General features: G+C 32.8%; 1 protein-coding gene across 1 annotated transcript in view; it reads left to right on the top strand.

The window, feature by feature from the left end:
- The window catches only part of LOC145321601 (ionotropic receptor coreceptor Ir8a-like), a 60,784-nt gene that overhangs the window by 8,091 nt on the left and 30,202 nt on the right, over positions 1 to 22,491 (top strand). The window contains exons 4-12 of the mRNA XM_080163043.1: positions 90 to 192; positions 388 to 470; positions 6,654 to 6,702; positions 8,005 to 8,060; positions 13,766 to 13,836; positions 15,211 to 15,322; positions 15,891 to 15,951; positions 17,893 to 17,938; positions 18,272 to 18,358. Coding sequence (XP_080019169.1) covers positions 90 to 192; positions 388 to 470; positions 6,654 to 6,702; positions 8,005 to 8,060; positions 13,766 to 13,836; positions 15,211 to 15,322; positions 15,891 to 15,951; positions 17,893 to 17,938; positions 18,272 to 18,358 — 668 coding nt within the window. The remainder of the gene's footprint in view (positions 1 to 89; positions 193 to 387; positions 471 to 6,653; positions 6,703 to 8,004; positions 8,061 to 13,765; positions 13,837 to 15,210; positions 15,323 to 15,890; positions 15,952 to 17,892; positions 17,939 to 18,271; positions 18,359 to 22,491) is intronic.

Below are 22,491 nucleotides of genomic sequence, written 5' to 3'. Positions count from 1 at the left end.
ATATGAGCTGGGGTGGTTTAATCAGGTACAATGGTAACCCCTTGACTCCTGCAAACTATATACTTCTAATAATAATATATACATTTTAGAGGTAGAGAGGTGAGCACCTCTATGGGCCTTTCCTACACAAGAATACAAACGGCTAACCATCCATATGTCAATGCTGTTAATGACTATCTAACCAAAAATTCGGTAAATATTTTTTTTTACAAAATGATTAGAATTACTGTAGACAGTAAATTTGCGATCAATTTAAGTTGTTAAATTATAATTTTTCTAGTCTCCTAAAATTTTTCTCATTAAAATCCTGTTAAAACTAGTTGTTAGCTACCCTAATGCTATACTTGTGGATTTAATAGTCCTTGTTGATAATTCATATATTTCTAGGCTACAGAGGCAATATTTATTTTTACAAAGAAAGAAGATTTGGACCAATGTATGTACTACATCATCATGTACTCTGATCTTAGGTAATAATATCTTTTTTCCATATTAAACATAATCTCCTACTCCATGACTAATTAGGTCTAAACACTAAGATCTAAACTTTGGCTACACACAAACACACACACACACACACACAAGTTAATCTTCAAGTCACATGTGTCGACCTGTCTGTAATGCTAAATATTATTACCTTTAACACACAGGTAATTCGGTGCTTTTCTGAAAAGCGCCCATAGAGCACTAAACTTCCAGGAAAATAAATAAGGGAATGGTGATCAAATGCCTAAGCCCTGCGGGGCTACCCAAACCCAAATGCATGCGCCCTGTGGGGCTACCCAAACACAAATGTAACGTAACCTAACATGACATAAAGCACGAAACAAACAAACAGAATGGGGATGGTTCATTGCTCGACAAAGCACTTGAGGATATTATATATTGGGAAACAACCCAAACGTCACATAAATTGTAATGTTGTGGAATTCTAGAGTAGCTTTGCAACTAATAAAAAGCACCATTACAGACACAAATATTTATTTGGTAGCTTCGCTAATAAAAATGGTACGACCACTGCTATGTGTGGAGTATGTAAAGAATCTCAATTTTAGTCTGGTTTAACATAATAAAATATAAACAATAAAAACAGAAAAAAAGTCTACAATTTTTGAGGGAAAAAAGAAAATAAGATATGAAAATTTATTATAAAAGTGTGTTTTATAAATCATTAAGATATAAAATATTTGTGTTGTTGTTTTTTCCGACCAATTTTTGGACCGGATTTGGATTCTTACAAAAATGCGCAAAATAAAAAGGATTAATCCGTGGATTCTGAATTTTTTTAAGATTCTGGCTTCCGGATTCTAGCAATATTTTAAAAGGCCTTTTTTAAAATAAATTAAGAGATAAATTTTACAGGGTACTGTGAAGAATCTAAAGCTTCGTTTTTTTTCTTCATATTTTTACTGTAGCTTTTCTCCTATTTGTAGACCCTACATCGGCCATTCTCTAATCCTACTCAGCCTAACCTAACCTAAAATAAGCATGAAAAGCTACTGTGAAATATTCGGACCAAAAAAAACTCTAGACACTAAGTTTAGCCTAACAACAAGAATCCGAATCCGCTATTAAAATAACGGATTCCGGAATCGGATTCTGGATTCCAAAATTGTCCAGAAATTGAACGGATTTCGGATTAGGATTGCCAACCCTAGTTTTTTCATAAACAAAGAATTGACAATTTTATAGCTTGTTGAGCTACTTATGGACAAAATTGTTCTTTTTATTTCCTTTTTTTCTCATCATAGTTCATTTATTAAAAGAGTTGATGAGAGTCAGGGAAACATGGATAGGGCAATGGGTGATAGATTAATCTCCCCCAAACTTATATGACTAATATACTGCCACTTGGAGCTTGTAAATATTTGGGATTTTTGGAGTGTATATTAATTTATTTGCCATTATCCTCTCCTTCCCTGGTGAGAGCAGAGATTGGAAAAACTTTTTCATTAAACTTTTTAGTCTCAAAACTTTTTGAAACCATTTAAACATATGTATAATAAGCAGGACGCGGCAGCCGCGCGTCAGCCGCGACAAAGCCTCAAATTTAAACCAGTTTGGCTGCTTTTAAAGGGAGTGTGAACGTAAAAATTTCTCATCTGATTATCAAATCTTAACATTTACTAAGCACATTTCACTACACTGATCAACCAAAAACGTCCTATTAACAAAAATATCCAGGAATAATGCCTTGATTTTATGGTATTTTGAGAGGGAAAAAGGAAAAAACAGGGAAAATCTGAACGTTTTTGATTCTTTATAATGTTTGTAGGGATATTTAACTTGTCATATATAGTTGAAACAATTTACTTACTGTTAAGGATTTATTTTATGCTATAAAATTGCTAATTAGTTTTTTTATAACGTAGTAATTAGGTAAGATAAGACATATTTTAAATTCGTATTATTGACAAAAAAAATACCTCACTGTCTACAAAGGGTTGAATCTCATAGGTTATTTAAAATAATAATATCCTTTTTTATTGTGTTGGACAATAAATAACCCACTTTGGAGAATTAGTTTACACTTTTATCAGACTGTTTATAAAGAAATATTGCGTCTTTATTATTTACAAATTTGTAATTAAAGGTGGGCGAGAGATGGGCCATCTAAAGTTAATTGGATAATAATAAAAAACCTGTTTCTGGCTTTGTTATTGTATTTGGTTTTCAATAAAAAATATTGCTTATTTTATCAATTTCTAAGTAACTATACATTGGTTTAAAGCAAGGATTATGTTAAAAGTCAGCTTAACTGTTAGGAAAAATCTAGAACTATGTGAAAAAGTTTAATTTTAGCTATAATGGGAGAAAAAATCAATTTAATGGACATTTTATATAATACGGAAAATTTCTTCCTTTCCCTGTACCTTATAAAAATCGTTGGAAAAAGCCGTTTTTTAAGCAATAAAAGCGCGTTTTGCTCTATCTGTGAGATATTATGAATGAGATAATGTTAAGATTTGATATTAAGATGAGAAAAATTTACGTTCTCAGTCCCTTTAAAATATGTTTGAAAAGAGGGATTGTCCGCTGATTTTAAAAATTGTAAAAGCTTGGTTTTCCTGAGGCTTACAGGCGGCTGACGCGCAACTGCCGAGACCTAATAAGAAGTTTATATGAATATGTTATAATCCATCCTAAGACGTAGTTGAAATTTTAAAAGGATTTTTTTAATCATTCTACTACAGAATATCAAAGAGACACGTTTTTGTCATTAAAAAATTATTTAAAGAAGGTTTCAGTGTAAAGGAGAACGATATAGGTTCAGCGGCTAGAGATATCATATCCTATTACTTTTATGTATAAAAACATATTAAATTGACCTCTAAATTTTTTATTCCAATTGCACATAAATTTTAATTCACCTCAAAATGTGATATAGTAATTTAAAAATCTAATTGTTCTATTTTGGTAAGTAAATTGTTAAAACAAGGTCAATTCATAGTCAATAGTAGGTCAGCTAAAACATGCTTAACACTCGTTTAGTAAGAGAAAAAAAAGTAAAGCTTCATAAATACTTCAAAAACAAATATTATTCGCTGGATTCTAAATAAATATGATTTTAAATTCTTAGAATCCACAAACAAAATTAAAAATTCAGTTATTTCATGTTACAAATTACTTTACTTTAACAGACATTTACCGAGTTAAAAAGTAACTGCGCTTTTTAGAATACCATATTATTACAATATAGAAATGTAAAATTATACTTGTTTCATATATTATTTATCATAATGGCTTCAGCATATAAAAAAATGGTTTCGACTATATTTGTTTTTAATAATCATAAAGTCAATTTTATCAAACATTAACTGGAAAAGATTAAAATCTATATTAAAAAAACAAGGATGACAACATCCATAACATCTAAAAGTGTAGGACAGACGAGCATTAATATCAGAACTGAATAATCAGAGAATAAATGTATAATGTTTAATATTAAACTAAATTTTTAAGTAAATTTGTTGAAAAACTGCATAAATACAGGATAATCAAAATGTTTAAAAGGGAGGTATGGACATTCTGGTGACGCTTAAATATGGTTACTTTCTAAATCGCACCCAACTACTACAGAAATCACCATTCAAAGTTTGAGATCGATAGGACAATTCTAACATGCCTAAATTAACGAAAAGAGCTACCCGTTACGGACAGACAGACGGAAGGACTGACGGACCGACCCTAATTATAGAAAAGAATGTTTTCGACTATCTTTATTTTTTACACTCATAAAGCCAATTTTACTATACCTTAACTGTAAAAGACTAAAATACATGAAAAAAGTGCTTAAAAATCGACTAATAACTAGATTGACATGTATATTTTTAAAGAATATTTTATTTAACTTTAGTTAGGTTGCATTACCAACCAACCGATTTTGTGTAACTTTCTACCAAATATACATTTATCAAAATAGTGTATTTTCAAAACAGTAAAAGGATTTTTCATAATTCCATGTTGATTTATATTATTTTCATAGCTGGTTTTCTGCCTTGCTACTCGTATAGAACTTTTAATTCTTTGTGGTGGGGGGGGGGGGGGGGATAGTCCATTACCCTACCTATTCCTGAGATGCCCTAACTCTGCGGTACTCAAAATATACTAACCTAACCTGACCTAATAAACAAACAAACGAAAAACGACCGCCCCGCCCTATTCTATTTTTTTTAATGGAGGGGGTGTTATCAGCGTCCAATCTTTCCAATATCCATAGACAAGTGGGGGAAAGCCTTCTTCCTCCCCTAAAAACAAATCCTCTACCAAACACACTTGCCTTAGATAAACATACATATCTTAATAAGATCTTATTATCCATTTGCTGTTTCTTGTGTAACACTTTTTACAGTAAAGTAGTTTAAAAATAAGAAGCAAAATTGGAAAAACAATTTATAATGTCCAATAAATAACTTGCTGTCACTCAGCATAACAAATTAACAAAGTTTGAGGCACAGTTTCGGGTACTCTTACAAAATACAAAAATATAGGAAGAAATGTAAAAAAAAATCCCTGAAAGGCGTAGGAAAATCCTCCAATTCACGAAAATACACCTTAATATAAAGTAGTAAGGTTTTTTTGCTTTGTCAGATAAGGTTTCGCTTACCCCTGAACCGATTAAGTTATCCATTGTAGAAAAGCTTCGCTTGAGTGAAAGGGAGGTTTTAGGCTATTTTATTTCTAAAAATTGCCGGATAGTAAGGCAAATTTACACATATATATTATATATAGAGTAGATTTTCTCCTAATAAACTTTTTTTGTGATAATAAGTAAAATTATTTTAGCTCCCTATATTATTGAAGAACATTAAAACTCTTTTTTAAAAAATACTTCGTCTTGTTTGTAAAAATACTTCATTTTTTACGCGAAGAGAACCCATTCAATAAGAGTGTGTTGGTGTGTGTGTGTGTATGTGTGTGTGTTTGTATGTGTTTGTGTGTGTGTTATGTGTTGGTTTCCTTGTATAGACAATAAATACATGAGTTGGTCATAGAGGGCTAATACATAAATTACACGAAAATTACTATGATTTTAAGGGATAAGACAATGAAGGTTAGATATATGTATATCCCCAATGATTGTCAACAAAATTACCTTGTTAATGGACAAAATTAATTGAATATGATTGATAAAATCTAATAGTATTTTGTACCAACCTATCAAGATTCAATAAAAATACCCAAAGCCAGCCAAAAAGATAATAAAACTTTGGGTACCAGTATAATTCACAGTCCAATTTCTCCTTCCTTACAGTTATAGTTTAGATATACTAAAAGTTATGTTAAACTGGGGGATTGCCTATCTATATAAAATCTATGAGTAGCTGGTACTAGAATAAATTTGGGTTAATATTTCACAGGCTAAGCGGATTACGTACAATTTTATTATTATGTCGCAAATTTGGAAACCCTCAAACTTTTTGCAACAAAAAAAGAATTTATTGTTATATTTTAGTAAAACTTATAAAATATGTATTATTTATGTTAAATACATACCTATGTACTTTTATCGAGTAAAATTTTAAAATTTAGGAGCTCTGTATTCTAAGAATTTTAAAAGCAGGAAAATAACCTAAAACTAATCTCAGATATGTAAATTAAATAACCTAATATCATTAGGAAAACCTGTAAGAAGCTTCCATAAAAGGGAGAACTTAATCGGATGAGTATTTCATAAGCTACAAACAAAAAACTTACTAAAATAAAAAGAATAAATAAACTTCTTTGTCGTCACAATATAATTATACCAAATCGTCTATGAAATCAGTATTCAAATAAAAAGGATAATTGGGTCATGGAAAGAAAACGAAGTTTCCGGTTTCATCGTATTTTCACAGTAGCTTTTGGAAGGTTATTTTAGGTTAGGTTAGGTTAGGTTAAGTAAATGTTAGTTATCGCCCCACAGGGTTAGAAAATATGCCCCGCAGGGCTAGAGCCCCCCGCAGGGGCTAGAAATAGGAGAAAGGCTAATGTGAAAATACGATGAAACCGGAAACTTCGTTTTCTTTCCATGATCCGGATAATTATATGAGTATACGTTGTCAAAGTAGTTAAAAATCAATCGTTTAATCATGAATAGCGATTTGCTGTATATTTACTCATCGTTACCGGAATCATATTGTTTTCTCCTTCTGATTATTATAATATTTTAGGGTGACTGGTGCGTGGATGGATTCTATAGATTCTATTAATAAAATCAGGAAAATTAATAAAATCTACAATAATTTGTTAACAAGGACAATTATATTCAAAAGTATCATAACTCTTGTTGAGTATTAAAGAATATATATCTTGCATCGGATCTACTGCAGTTCACGGTAAAATATTGCTGGTAACGAATATTGCCAAAAATCTATGAAATTTAAAGTCTGCTAGCTGCCAAACGGCTGAACGTACAGATCATGCCCACACACTGTTTTAAACGGCATAAGAAGGCCTACAAATAATCTGGAATAGCCATAAATCAATAATGCATAATTATCTCGCAGTGCAGAGAAATGCGCGAAAAAGACCTATTTTACACGCTTTTTCTTCAGTGAAGCTTTCCCTGTGCATAATTGGATCTTGGCTATTCAAGATTATTGTAGGCCTTCTTATGCTGCTTAAAATGGTGTTCGGATATAATCTGTACGTTCAACCGTTTGGCAGCTAGTAGCCTTTAAAATTCATAGATTTTTGGCAATATTCGTTACCAGCAATATTTTACCGTGAACTGCAGTAAACTTGCATATTATAATAATGCATTCAATAAAAAGGGACTTAATTATACTTTAGTTAAGACACAAAAGATGCTTAACCCATGCAGGAGCCCTAAATCACTAAACAAATGGAAAAATATTTCCCAATCCCCCCTAATCTAAAAAAAATAGTGGTGGGGCGGGGGGGGGGGGGATTCTTTACTCAACAAAGCACTTTGAGGAAAGTTATTTCTCGCATCGTATATCAGACAGCTTTCCGAGGATGTAAAAATGTTCAATAATAAGATTAAAACCAGTTTTTTAGCCTATAAAACTGGGTTTAATCTTATGATTGTACATTTTTATATTCGTAGAAAACTGAACATAATTAAATGCTAGACATACTTTTTTCGATAAATTCATTGAGTGAAAAAGTCTTCTTAGTTATTTATTAAAATATATTTCGGTGGACATTGCACCCTCTTCAGTCTAAATAGAACTTTTTCTAATCCACCGGATATTAATCGGTTTCGAATGAATACAAGAATAGTTATTTCTCGCATCGTATTATAAACGGCTTTCCGCGGATATAGAATGTACAATTATAAGATGAAAACTAGTTTTTTTTAGCCCCGAGGTGCCAAAGGCACCGGCTAAAAAAACTGGTTTTAATCTTATGATTGTACATTTTTATATTCGTAGAAAGCTGGATATAATACGATGCTAGACATAGTTTTTTCGTATGGACGAGAACCGGTTCCTATCCACCGGATTCAAATGAATACGAGAAAATCTAGTAGATTATTATTTCCAATTTGTGAGCAGGGATATGAAGCCACGACCCTCAACTGTTGTAATCTTTGGCAACAAGGACGAAATATTGTAAGTATTTGAGACGCTTTCCGCGAAGAACTTGGTTGACCACTGAAACGCGCATTCCTTGTTTCGTAATTAGAGGGAAGGGGTAGTTTTTTTAAATTTAGGTTAGGCTATTGTAGGTTTTGTTTGGTAACGGAGAGCCACGAAGTGAGGTCTCTTTGTTGGGGTCATGCAAAAGAAATCAAACTCCTCCCTTCCCCTATTTTCAATTTATAATGAATATATGGAGGGTTGGTCAAAGCATAATTATTATTTTACTTGTTTAATTGTATCTCAGTTAACGTTTCGTAGATCAGATAAAAGATTGGGGCCATTTGAAGGGAATGAAGTTGCGGGTTTCGTCATATTTTCACAATAGCTTTTCATCTATTTCTAGCCCCTGCAGGGGGCTTTAACCCTGCGGGGCAATCACCTAACCTAACCTAAAATAACCTCCAAAAGCATTTTTTATATCTATTCTACAGGGTGTTTCAATAGAAACGTTTTCTTTAATCTTAATTATGCATAGTATATAAAATGCTTTATATATTTGGAAAACCTATTCTGGGACGTTTATGTTTCAAATATTTAAAAGTAATTTTTTCAACAAATTATGCCTTAAAAACCGACTTTTCCAAAGACCTTATTTTTAAAGATTTTCAGATTTAAAGATTGTGAAAAATGTGCACATTTTTAAAATTCAAATTACGCGGCATGTATTAATAGTAGCAAAACGTTATCCATTCTGTTAGAATTGTCTTAAACTCTAGTTTTTGGAAATATTAGTACTATTTTTGTGCTATTTGTAATTTAGGAGCTACATTGAAAAATGTGAGAAAGGTTGAAAAGTTTTTTTTAAAATTTGAACAGTTTACCACGTAACTCATACACATAGCACAAGAATAGTTTGTAGTACATATCCAAAAACTAGAGTTTATGACGATTCTAACAGTATACATAACGGTTTTCTACTGTTAATAAAAGCCGCATAATTTGAATTTTAAAAATGTTCACATCTTTTCCACAATATTTAAATCCGAAAATCTTCAAAAATAAGGCCTTCGGAAAAGCAGGTTTTTAATAGGGTTGGGCCAGATATCCAGTGAGGCCGGATATCCGGCCATTTTCAATATCCGGCCGGATACCGGATATTGAAACTATCCGGCCGGATATCCGGCAATATAATATTTTATATTATACAACAAAAATTTCTGCTTTTTTAACTATAAATGGCTGTAATTTTCTTACTATTTAAACTAGAAGAACAATTTTTTCTAATATGTTTATCTTTATTTAAATTTTATATTAGAAATCTAAAAACTTAAATTTTGGCGGGGGAAGCAGTACTTGGCAGCTGCCAGCCTTAAACTGGCGGTCGGAAGGTAAACAGCAACGGATTTTATTAAATTGTAATATGTCATGAAGACATATAAAAAGCCTAAGTTTAAAATTTGAAGTCTCTAAGTCAAAAACTGCTGTCACAGGAACTGTTTAAAGATTTCTGGAGACCTGGAGGTTCAGGACTTGCAGGACTATACCTGGAACCTGAAATCAACTTGAACACCTATATTTCATATGGGGATGTACGGCTATAGAATATTTAAGTATTTGATAACATGAAATGCTTAAATGTTTTTACTTTTTACCTAAATGACCTTGCCAGGTTTGCTGGCATCCTGTGCCCGCCAGGAAGGAGGTATTCAAAAAATTCCAACAGGGGTTAATATTACAGATTGAGGGTATTAATAGTTTATTAGATTAATTGCTTAGAAGAAAGATCATTTAAAAGTTACATAATTTTTAAGTATAAACCTGAATCCTTGTAATAAAGTAACAGAATGTCTATCTGTTTGTCTGTACAATCGGTACAGGGTAGCTTCTCATAGGCCCTGGGAAGGTTTATAACTATTTTGGGGAAGGGTACCACCACTCTCACAAGAGAAATCGCCCCAAGAAAAAAAAATACCCACTACCCAAAAAAAAAATATTTTTATTAGTTTTTTCAACTAAATATAAAAATAAGGGGGCGTCAGCCCCCCCTAATTTTTTTTTCTTTCCTAAATCTGAAATAAAAAAAATGGTTATCAAATTCAACTCCCCGCCCCCCCCTCAAGTGCCCCTAGAGGCCTCTAAGGGCGTAGCCGCCAGTTTTATATAATAAGACGCCACCAATTTGGCCGGTTATCCGGCCGGATATCCGGCAATTTGGCAGGATATCCGGTAGTTTGCAGGATATCCGGCATTTAAAATCGGCCGGATATCCGGTATCCGGCCAAAAAACTATCCGGCCCAACCCTAGTTTTTAAGGCATAATTTGTTGAAAAAAACATTTTTAAATATTTGAAACATAAATGTCCCAGAATAAGTTTTCCAAATATATAAAGCATTTTATATATTTGTTTTATTTTCTATGCATAATTAAGATTAAAAAAAACATTTCTATTGAAACACCCTGTACATATATGGCTACCTCAAGCTTACATGTTAAAAAGACAAATTGGTGCGTTCCCTCAAAGTTCTGTCGAGAGCAGACCCAAATTAATTAATTAAAAATAAATTTTTTTAGTATTTTGTCCATGAATAACACATGTGGGGCTAAAACCTGCAGTGTCCTAACCCTTTGGGGCTACCCAGTACCCAAAAGAATCTCAACTTACCTGACCTATAGGATTTAAACAAACAAATGACCCCCCCCCCCCCCCCCCCCAATATTATTCTTTTTATTTCCACAATAAGGAAGGGGGTTTTCAGAGTGCTTAAAAAGTCATTTTAAGAGAAAAAGACGAAAAATTCATCTACATATTTAATATTATATCTAAATTAGAATCTGTCCTCACAATTTTGAACACAAATCCCCTGCACACGTAGAATCAACATTCAACATTTATAACTCAGACAATCTAAACACAAACCAGAAGCGTTTAGAAAGGGGGTTTATCCCCCCCCCCCCCATGGTTAAATTAATGGAGTATTTTACACCCCTATAGGTGTCAACCACCCCACACCCCAATAAAACATTTCCATGAAAGAGCCATGGGGGGGGGGGTCAAGTTATAAGTCAGCTCCCTGAAATTTAGCAATCAAAAGGCAATTTTTAGACATTTGAGTATGTTGATTATGTAGGGGGTGTATCCAACTTCTTGTTGAATTTATTATATCCTCAAAGCTTTCGCTCCATAAATTTTAGTTTATTGAGGGGATTTAAGGATGGTATATTGTTGATGAAAGTAGTAATACAAAAGCTTTCCAGAAAAGCAAAGGTCCTTAAAGTTAGTACATCTAATACATTTTTTAGGGCAATTAATTTGAAGCCTTTGCTTTTTTTATTTCGTTATTTGCTCTTTTGGATGTTTTAATCCTTGTTTGAATTTAAAACTATGAAATTATTTTTTTCTTAATATATAGTATAATATGAGAATGTATTTACAGTATTTTAATTAGGAATTGACCAATCAGTTCTATTATTGTTTCTTTGGGTTTACTAATGACTCAAGCGGTTGATGTATTAAGTATCAAGAAATATTTTAAGTAATCAAAAATTCATTAAATGAATTCCATTAATATGTTCACAATATCTATCAATCATTGATTTGATATTTTTCAATGTAAAAATAATTAAATGTTTCGATTTTGGTTAATTTATGACAATTTGAAAAATATATCCAAAAAGTTGGAGAAACAATGAAGAGTATTGGAAAAAGCAAAAAATAAAATTGATATTTAAAAATCATATTCTTTTTTTCCCCAAAACTTTTCACGAGAAGGGGAGGTTATGAGGGGTGACACACCGCCCTCACATGATTTGCTGAATACACCCTTTTAGTGGTATAGCCCAATACATCCCCCTGACAATAAAAGAACAATCCTCCTGAAGTCTGCAATACACCACCCCCTCCGATTCTCACCCCTTAATTTTGGTTTAAGGTTTTGGTGTCAAAAATCATTAGAGGGTGTAAAAATTTTCGGGTGTGCTTCACCCTGGTGATTCCCTGTGCACGCCCCTGATCTGAACATAGTCATTCTTGTTATTTTTAATATTTATGCACGTCCATAAGCAGGACAAAAACTTGAAGGGGAAAAAGTGTTTTATTGATTAATTATCATAAATAAGGTTTTTCTTGTTTTATTCAACATACAAACAGACAAAATTATACGATAATATAACTTAGCAAAAGACACGATACGATCTAAAAGGATAAAACAATGATATTACCCTTATGATAACCCCTTTCTGTATATCACAATTAGTGGTTGAAACGTTTGGACATTCAACTTTACGAACCAACTAATCAAAATTCAGTAAATGTATCCAAAGTTGCTGATCAAACGAATAAGAATATATTATAAATTTTGGGGACTAGTGTAATAAACAGTCCAATGTCCATGAGGAAAAATATTGTTTAAAGTTTAAACTAGACCGTTATTAATAAAACCAAGCAACTTTATTTGAAATGAATACAAAAAAATTAAAAAATTTACTGTTTTTAATGGACACCTATTGGTTGCATGAATAAGACCAATGAATTGAAAAAGACAAAAAGACAATTTTAGTCCTGTGACAAGTATTCTTAAACAACAAAAAAATGCTAAATTGAAATATTACTCTAATCAGCTGCTCGTCAACTGCAAGTTTTTTATTAGATTTTTTGTCAAATAGTTTTAATTTGTACAAGCTTCAATTTTTTGATTTTAGGTTTGCTGTCATTTTACCTTTTTTTAACTTTAAAGTGAGCTTTGCTTAGGGTTAGGATTTATGGATGTTGACATTCTTTTTTGTGTTTTATTTAATCAGGCTTTTTGTACCATTAGGTCTTATGTTATTTAGGTCTTTTGTAGCAACGACATTCTTTTAGCCTTATAGCTTTAAAAATTCAACCACGGTCTTATTATGGTCACATCCATTTGTCTGGATTTTATTCAACCAAAACGAGGAAGCCTAGCTAAAGATTAATATATATATCTACTTGCAGTTTCGTGTCTTGTGTCTTTAAGTGTTTCTTAACCGATATGGAGATAAACATTTGCTTTTTAACAAGCTTTATCAAACGGGAAACAATTTTGACCATAACAAGCATAGCAATAAAAACAATTTCTTAAATTTACTGAGGGAGAGACAAATAGACAAACCGTAGGTAAAATATGAAAAACAAAACGTTAATTCCCGAACAGACGTACGGAAATATCTTTGTTATAGAGTAGACGAACTAGTAAAAATTGTGCTGGTACTCACTCCTATAAGTTGGACTTCACCCTCCCTCCCCCCTCACCTATCCAAATATTTTTTCGAAAACAAATATTCTGCAGGGGCTCTTACCCTGTGGGGCCCTTTCTTTCGGTCTCATCTAACCCTAACCTAAAATAGCTATCAAAAGTGCGTGTTTTTTCTTCAACAATTTATTTTTGTTGTCCAAGTTAATGTTTTCTTTTTAAGTGCATCAACTAACATTTCTGTAAAATACTTTTATTAGTAAATCTACTTACATTAATCAGGCATTGTATTTTACTAGACAAAATTACACAATAAAAGTCCTTCCAGAAACAACAAATAGTGTCTAATAAAAACGGCATCACACAATACAAATGGCCAATGATAGGCCTGTATATATTTTACCACTGCAGGTCAATATATACGTATATTGGCCTATCATTGGTAATTTGTATTGTATGACGTCATTTTTTATTAGACACTATTTCCTCCTTCGTCCTTCCAATGTCCCTGCATTTTTTAGGAAAATAATTCAAGAAGTAGGAAGTAGAGATTTGATGCAAAAGGATTCTCATTTCATTCTCGTTTTTACAGGTAAAAATTTGTCTTGTAGCGAAGATACTTTATATTCTTTTGTGTCTGTCAGCAGCGACTGGATAAAACTTTGCGGTTAGATGGTTCTATCACTGCAAAGGTGGCTGAATGAGGTTTATTGGGTGACATAAAATAACTGCTAGGCTGATTGTTCGAAGCTTTTTATAAAAATGACGTCACACTGGCCTACCATTGGTCAATAAAGATATTTACTGACCTGCTATTGGTAATTTAGTCTTTGTAACGGCATATCATTGGTCATTTGTATTATATTACGTTATTTTTTTATAGAAAATATTAAGAGCTTCTGATTGCTCCCCCAACCCTCCACTTTTCTTACTTTTTCTTCACTTCATGTTTTTATTATAAACGTAATTATTCTTGTTTATTTAGATTTTATATCTGAGAGTGTAGTTAGTTCAGATCTACTGAGCTATATCTACAATATACAGTCAACCAAATTGTTTCTATTATGGATATAATTATTCTTGTTTATATCTAGATTTTGTATCTGAGAGTGTAGTTAGTTCAGATCTACTGAGCTATATCTACAATATACAGTCAACCATATTGTTTCTATTATGGATATAATTATTCTTGTTTATATCTAGATTTTGTATCTGAGAGTGTAGTTAGTTCAGATCTACTGAGCTATATCTACAATATACAGTCAACCATATTGTTTCTATTATGGATATAATTATTCTTGTTTATATCTAGATTTTGTATCTGAGAGTGTAGTTAGTTCAGATCTACTGAGCTATATCTACAATATACAGTCAACCATATTGTTTCTATTATGGATATAATTATTCTTGTTTATATCTAGATTTTGTATCTGAGAGTGTGGTTAGTTCAGATCTGTTGAGCTATATCTACAATATACAGTCAACAACCTTGTTTCTTTTATGGATATAATTATTCTTGTTTATATCTAGATTTTGTATCTGAGAGTGTAGTTAGTTCAGATCTACTGAGCTATATCTACAATATACAGTCAACCATATTGTTTCTATTATGGATATAATTATTCTTGTTTATATCTAGATTTTGTATCTGAGAGTGTGGTCAGTTCAGATATGTTGAGCTATATCTACAATATACAGTCAACCAAATTGTTTCTATTATGGATATAATTATTCTTGTTTATATCTAGATTTTGTATCTGAGAGTGTGGTCAGTTCAGATCTGTTGAGCTATATCTACAATGTACAGTCAACCAAATTGTTTCTATTATAGATATATTTATTCTTGTTTATATCTAGATTTTGTATCTGAGAGTATGGTTAGTTCAGATCTACTGAGCTATATCTACAATATACAGTCAACCAAATTGTTTCTATTATGGATATAATTATTCTTGTTTATATCTAGATTTTGTATCTGAGAGTGTAGTTACTTCAGATCTGTTGAGCTATATCTACAATGTACAGTCAACTACCTTGTTTCTTTTGCAAGAAACAACTTGCTGTAAGATTCTCAACAGGTAATGTGAGCCCTGAAAGTTTATAGATCTTGGGTGTCAGGTTCGAGCTTTTACAATAATTTGGTGTATTTATAGAGGTTGAATTGTACCTACTGATGATACGTCACGCACATTACAAATGTGGGGGTAAACCCTAAAAAACTATACACATCCCTAATTATGACATTTTTCAAAAGTAGTGCAATCAAATAGTTGGTTGAATGTCACCAAAATACTACATTCTATATCAAAGTTCAACATTAAAAAAGTTAAAGAGAAAGTGCCTATTTAATCAGAATGAATATTTTTGGATGAACAAAAATGATTTTCCGGTATGGCTTCAAAACCGATTAATATCCGCTGAATTTGAACCTGTTCTGAGCCATACTGAAAAATCATGTAAAGCATGGTATTACAGAAAATTTTCCACAAATATTAGAAAAAGAATAATAAGATTAATTCATAAGTTTTATTAGCCGGGGCCTTCGGTTTCTCGGGCCTAACAAAATTAGTTTTAATCTTTTAATTTTTATTTTAATATTCGCGGAAAGCTGTCTATAATACGATGCCTAAGGATAACTATTCTTAGGGTTTCTGGATGTACGTGCAGTACTGGTATCACCAAACCTTTTCTGGCCTCTGCAGGGGAGGTAAGTATAGTATAGAGTAGTCTTGATACAACTTGGAGGTTGCTCCAGATTTTCATGTACCCTGATAAAGTAATGCTTGCAGCTAGCTACAATAATGATCCAACCACTTTACCCCATCACCTCATCTCATGATGAATAAATGAACTGGCCAATAAATGAGGTCCATATTAAAAAGCTAAATTGACGACAAATTTTCCTCTGTCAATATATCCACTTACACTGTTAAAAATATAAAAAAAATTAGCATCAGATAATACTATATATTCATTTCATTACTATATAGCATCATCCCATACGCTCTAGCAAAAAAAACCTCATTACGATATAAGGAAGATTCCAATACTGTATTGAGTATTACTTAGTGTTCTATGGAGTAATATGTATTACTAAATAAAGAATGTGCATTTTATAGTATTATCTAATACTCTCTATGGAATAAAATTCAATACGCCGCACTGGAAGGAAGTTTTTAATACTCGTAATTTTTGTTACACTGTAGGGTAAGAATTGACACTAAAAACGTAATATCTCGGTATAGTAATTATGGTGTTATATATTCATTTTGTTAATACAGCACACTTACGGGTCCAAGTCTAATACAACCCCAGCGTATCAATTGATACTAAATGAAAATATTATTTTTTACAGTGTAATAATGGTGATCATTTGGATCTTGGACAAAATAGCCTCAAGACAAAATTGCTTTGGGCATAATAGCCTCAGGACAAAATAGCCTCTTAAAGAAATTAGCCTCAACTGTTAATAATGATCGGCCCCTGGCCTGCCTAGCCGCGGGCGTTCGACTCTAGCCATATAACCTAAATACCTATAATTAACAATTGTAAAAATCTACCAACTACTTTTTGTAAAATCCACAAAAATCTAAACCACCTATGCATTATTAGTTGAGGCTAATTTGTCCTGAGGCTATTTTGACCGAGGCTATTTTGTCCGAGGCTATATGTTCGAGGCTATTTTGTCCAAGATCCGATTATTTATATTGTTAAAATTATTGCGAAGCAATCATTAACATTTATTCTGATTCTGATTTTTCGTATGGGTCACATCTGGTCATAATCTAGCGAATATCAACCGGATTCGGAACTATACTGGAAAAATGTCCTGCATATAAAACTTGCAAAAGCTCACGAAATCTTGAAAAGTACTTTATACGTGAGAGAAAAGAGAAAAATATAGATACATATATGTATCAGGCACCTAAAGGGATGAGACAATGACCGATAAATTGATGTACATCCCATATGATGATACACAAAATAACCCCTAACAATTATTGAGGGAAAACGTTAATGAATACTCAACTAAATGAACCAATCAAAATTCAATAAAAGTCCTCAAGGTTGTTAAGCCAACGAAAAAGAAAACGTTATTATAAGACTTTGAGGACTAGTGCAATAAGCAGTCCATTGTCCCTTCCCTCCTGTATAGCAAGGAAACTAATTTAATATAAAGGATGTAATTTAGTTCTACGTAAATATAGTAAACAAGAATTCAAAAGTACATCATAGAAGTACATGAATGTACTTTTATAAACTTTGTTAACTTTAAAACTTTAAATTCATAAAATATTCATATTGGACAAGATAAATTTAATTTTAATACTCATATGTTGCTTCAGATTTTCAAAAACAGTAGGTAATTCTTTCATTTTTATTTAGTTTTTTCTTAGTTGTCAGCATTTACAATATTGTCAAATGTATTGCAAAATTATAAATTTTGCCTTTTTTGACCAGCAGAAGAATTAGAGGTTAATATTCGCTGGATTAGAACCGAGAACATTAATACCAGTTTTGTTAACACTGATAATTAATTAAAAATTTTCATATTACTATTTGCGGAAATACGATATAAAACCTATTCATTTTAAAAACCTCCCCTGGAATTTTTAGAAGCGCGGTTTTTCTATGTCAATTTTTGTAGGTTGTTGTTAAGACATACAAGCAGATATCCGCCTCTGGACAAGCTGGTAAATATTTCTTTAGCAACAATATTTTTCAAATCTTACTTTTTCTTTACTTCTTTATTCGCCTATAGCTCTAGAGGGAATGACGCCACATATTTCTTTTCTTTTTTGGGAGGGGAAAGGATATTTTTTCGGACAACCATCTCTCCCCTGCTTTATAGCCTTCAACCTTCCCTACACTTAAGTAAAACTCTCAGTCGTTTATAAGATCTTACGTACATATTTTGCCTTATAGGATTAAACATTAAACAATAAGTAATTACTATCAGTTCTTGTTTTGTTAAAATTTGAACTGAAGTATATCCCATATTCAATTTGATTATTTATATTATTCAGTGGCCAAGGCTTGGAATTGTCCTAGCAAAGTTCAGGATGAGAAGGTTTACACAGCATTCAAGAATACTCTCAAACAAAACACTGAAGGTAAAATAGAATATCCTGGAGTTACTATTTACTACACTAGCGGCTTCTCCCCTAGCCTCTAGGGGCTTTGCCTCAAGAGGTTTGATCAAACTAATTTTTCGTATTTTAGATTTAAAAGAAAAATTTTTTAAAAATTTCTTTTGGGGGGGGATTTTTTTGTTGGGGGGGGGGAGGGGGTATTCGGGTATTTAGTTTTAAAAAGAAAAGAAAAAAATTGGGAGGGGGTATATTTCATTTTTGGGGGGGTTGGGGGTGTCCCACACCCCAAGAAAATAGTTATAAATCTTCCCGGGACATATGAGAAGCTACCCTGTAAAGGAGAACCCGATCGGTTCAGCAGACAAACAAACAGACAGACAGACATCGTTCTACTTTGTATTATAGATATTTGCAGAGAGAGAAGTGACAATGTGCTGTATATTACACTGGTCCCCAAAGTTTTATGATGACGTTTTCTTATTCGCTGGCTTGACAACTTTGGGGAATTTGTGAATTTTGGTTGGTCAGTTCAATAAGTTGAGTGTTCTTACATTTCAACCACTAATTGTAATCTACAGAAGGGATACTTTTGTGTATCATCATTGGGGATGTATATCAATATATCGGCCATTGTCTTATCCCTTTAGATCCCTGGTAAATCTTCTATGGGCTAGGGGGGAAGGCGCTAAATAGATGTATACATTGTATTAACGGGTCTTACTATCCGTCAAATAAATTACTTGAATGCATTGTTGCATTTTTTAGATTATACAAAATACATTCACATACTATATAAATTAATTTCATAATTATTGCAAATTGATAGGTTTTTGATAAATATAAAACGCCTAACAGTTTTTTTGGGGGGAAGGAAATGGTAAAATCCCCTCCTACAACCCACAATAACACGAAAATCTTTGCCAATAAATATAAATCTTTTAGGGTATAGTTGAAGTTTTACAGTGCAGTGTTAAAAATCAATGTTCTACTGAAATATCCAAGATATAGAGTAGCTACGTTAAAAATGCAACATGTATTCTCCCGATGCATCCCTAAATGAATATTTATTTCACCATTTATTTATAAATTAATTTATTTCAATATAATTACAAAGAACATGAAATAAACTATAATATTTTTGGATTTTTTTATAATAAAAATACAGTAAAATATTTCGCATTAATGAAACAATATGTTTAATATTTTGTTTGTATTAATAGTTAAAATTTTACTTCATTGGAAAAAAAAACATTTTTAGGTTTGAAAGTAAGTAATATTATCTTTATATTGTAAAAGAAAATTCAAAAATTCAGATGCAATGTTAATATATGAAGAAGTTTTTTCTAAAATTTTTATGGCAAATTGGGCAACAAAAAGAGTTTGAGAGTAGCAATTATTAACAGTCCATTTTTTTATAGCTTCGTCCTTGCTAGATTTCAATGCTCTGTCTTTGGCTACTAAAATGATTGTTGAAATTTGAAGAAAATCTTTATCATTGAATTGAGGATGAATGATGTTAAAAAGGAAAAAGTTTTCTTTAAAAAAAATGAATTCTGGATTCCCATCATTATATTTTTGGTCTAGAAATAGTGCCAATGCATGAATAAAATACTTAGCAAAATAGCAATAAAAAATCCCATGTTCGGTTGTTGATTCTGTATTGCATTTTGGACAAATAGCATTGTCAAGTAAGCCAAAATGCATTAACTTTTTTCTGCTTACAAGGGTTCTATTAAGCTGTTCTACTAAGAAAGATTTATAATGCAAAATTAAAGGTAATGACATTTGTCTTAACCTCTTTTCGAGGAAGCTTTGTGTTTATCAAGTTCGAAATTAAATTCCTTATCATTAACCAAAAACAAAGCGCAAATGTCGTCTTTTAGGGCTTTCCTTTCATAATGTGGCGCGGCATAGAGTGTTTGTTTATTATGATGCGCACGTTCTTTACTTTTGAATGAGATATGAGAGTGTGAAGATTTCGGAGAACAAAATTGGGCCTATCATTGGTCTCATTGTGTGTGAACGACCCTAGTATATCAGGGATTTGAAACCATAAGAGCTTCAGGTAGAATTTGTTAATTTTATAAGGAAGAATGGTGTATAGGACGATTATATGTAGTTTTAAAAAGGCTTTAGCCAGCTAAGCATAAAACTTAATTATGATTAATATATGTTTTAGTAATTTTTATGTGCCTTATTGTTGCATTTAACAATGTTTGATTAAACCAAATAATTTTCCTTTAAAGCCAAAGTTTCCAAAGATTTTTTACCGTAGAGAAAAATGATTTTTAAAAAGCAAATAAGATTACGTGGTTATAAATAACTGGAATTATGAACTAATTGATATTGTAATTTCAGGTCTTTGAAATAATTTCATCAATAAATCTATATTCAAACCTGCTGTTGAAACTTGATGGTTCCTGGTATTGGGGGTTTGTATGTTCGCCAACTGATCTCGTGAACTTCCCGCTAATTCGGAAGTCAAGCTCAACCAAAGTGTCATGGTTGAGACAATTTCAAAGTATCTGATGAATAGGCGTTAGCATTCATCAAGAGATCAATAGCATCCAGTGAATTATTGATGCAATAAACTGTGACAATTTTTCTGTGAAATAAGTACCTAGTGAATCAATATGCCACTAACCAAAAAGCAGAAAATTGAGCGAGCTATCGCTATTGGCAGTGAAAGGCTAGAAGTTTTTGATGAACAGTTAAAAGTGTTTTATGACAATCTAAAAGCCTGCCAAAGTTTTAATTCATGTGAAAATGTGACTGTAAAATCAATTCGTGACATTTTTAGTGAGGTCAAGGACCAATCTGACCTAATAAAAAGTCTAAAACCTGCCGTGGAGACTAATGAGCTGCGCGAGTTTAAGCGTGATTTGGATGAAGCTAGTGAGCAGAAAACTGTTGCAGATAAAGTTTATGCGTCGTTGGAGCAGTGTACAAAAATTCTGTACTGGCTTGACAATGATTCAGATGACGCGAGGTCAAGCACTGTCGCCAGGAACCTCGACGTCATTGAGAAGGTGAAGATGGACATGGGAGTGCTTAAAATTTCCGTGGAGTTGCGCCAAGAAGTACGTGATATGTACCGAAGGCTTAGAGAGATGGAACGTCGTTCATCTAATCTGGATGAGAGTGGGACACCTGCCATGCTCTCCAGAAGTATGTCTGCCGTGGATATTCGGAGTTCCAACCCGCAGTATGGGCGCTGGGACAACAGTTTGTTGCCGTCGTTCGACGGTACTGACACGGATTACCCAAACTTTAAACAGGTCTTTAAGGATCTATGCTCTGGTTATGGATTTGCTGACCAGAGGTTAAGTCTGATGTTGTGTATGGAGAAGGTGATAACCAACCCGGAACTACGCAAGCAAGTGTCAGCGATTAGAGATCATAATGAACAATGGGCGTTTCTTGATCGGATGTTTTTATCAAACACTCGCCGGTTCATGAGGATTTTAACTAAGTTAAACAAGATGAAACCTGTGGATAAACCTGTGGACGTGGTTAGCGCAATTGCTACCTTCAAGAGCATGATGCAGGAGGTAGAAGCCATCGTTGGTTCTGCAGCTAAGGATTACAACCACCTAACTCTTATTCATATTTTTAAAGACAAGTGCCCTGAAAATTTGAGAGACAAAATTATGATGGAGCTAGGTAGCATGAACCAACCAAACATCCCGAAGATTGTAGAACTGCTGGAGAGGACCAGGGGTGCCATGTTGGCCGGTGATATGTCCTATGACAGTGGCGCCGGCAAGAGAAATCGTGACAGGGCTGCCGCCGCGCAAGTATCTGGCCGCAGCGACAATAAGAATGGAAAGGCTGGGAAGGACAAGGCTTCCAAGTGGAACAGTGCATGTCCTGTGGAGAACTGCAAGGAGAAACACCCGATTTTCCGTTGCCTCACGTTTAAGAAGATGGATGTGGTCGACCGAAAGAAAGTTGTCCAGCAGAAGAAGTTATGTGAACTCTGCTTGTGTGACGGCCATACTGCTGACAAGTGTAATAAATCGGATAAGCTTGGTGTTTGTGGTACCAATAATTGTGACAGATACCATTCAAGGTTACTCCATGAGGCTAGTGCTGGTGTGAATACAGTCTACAAGTCAAGTTCTGCACCCAGCCCCTGTACCTTCTTACTTCAG

The sequence above is a fragment of the Acartia tonsa genome, chromosome 6, assembly GCF_053477335.1.
Source record: "Acartia tonsa isolate MP-2025a chromosome 6, ASM5347733v1, whole genome shotgun sequence".
In the NCBI taxonomy this organism is placed as follows: domain Eukaryota; kingdom Metazoa; phylum Arthropoda; class Copepoda; order Calanoida; family Acartiidae; genus Acartia; species Acartia tonsa.
The sequence above is the reverse complement of the archived record's forward strand: the minus strand, read 5'-3'. Positions and strand labels throughout refer to the sequence as shown.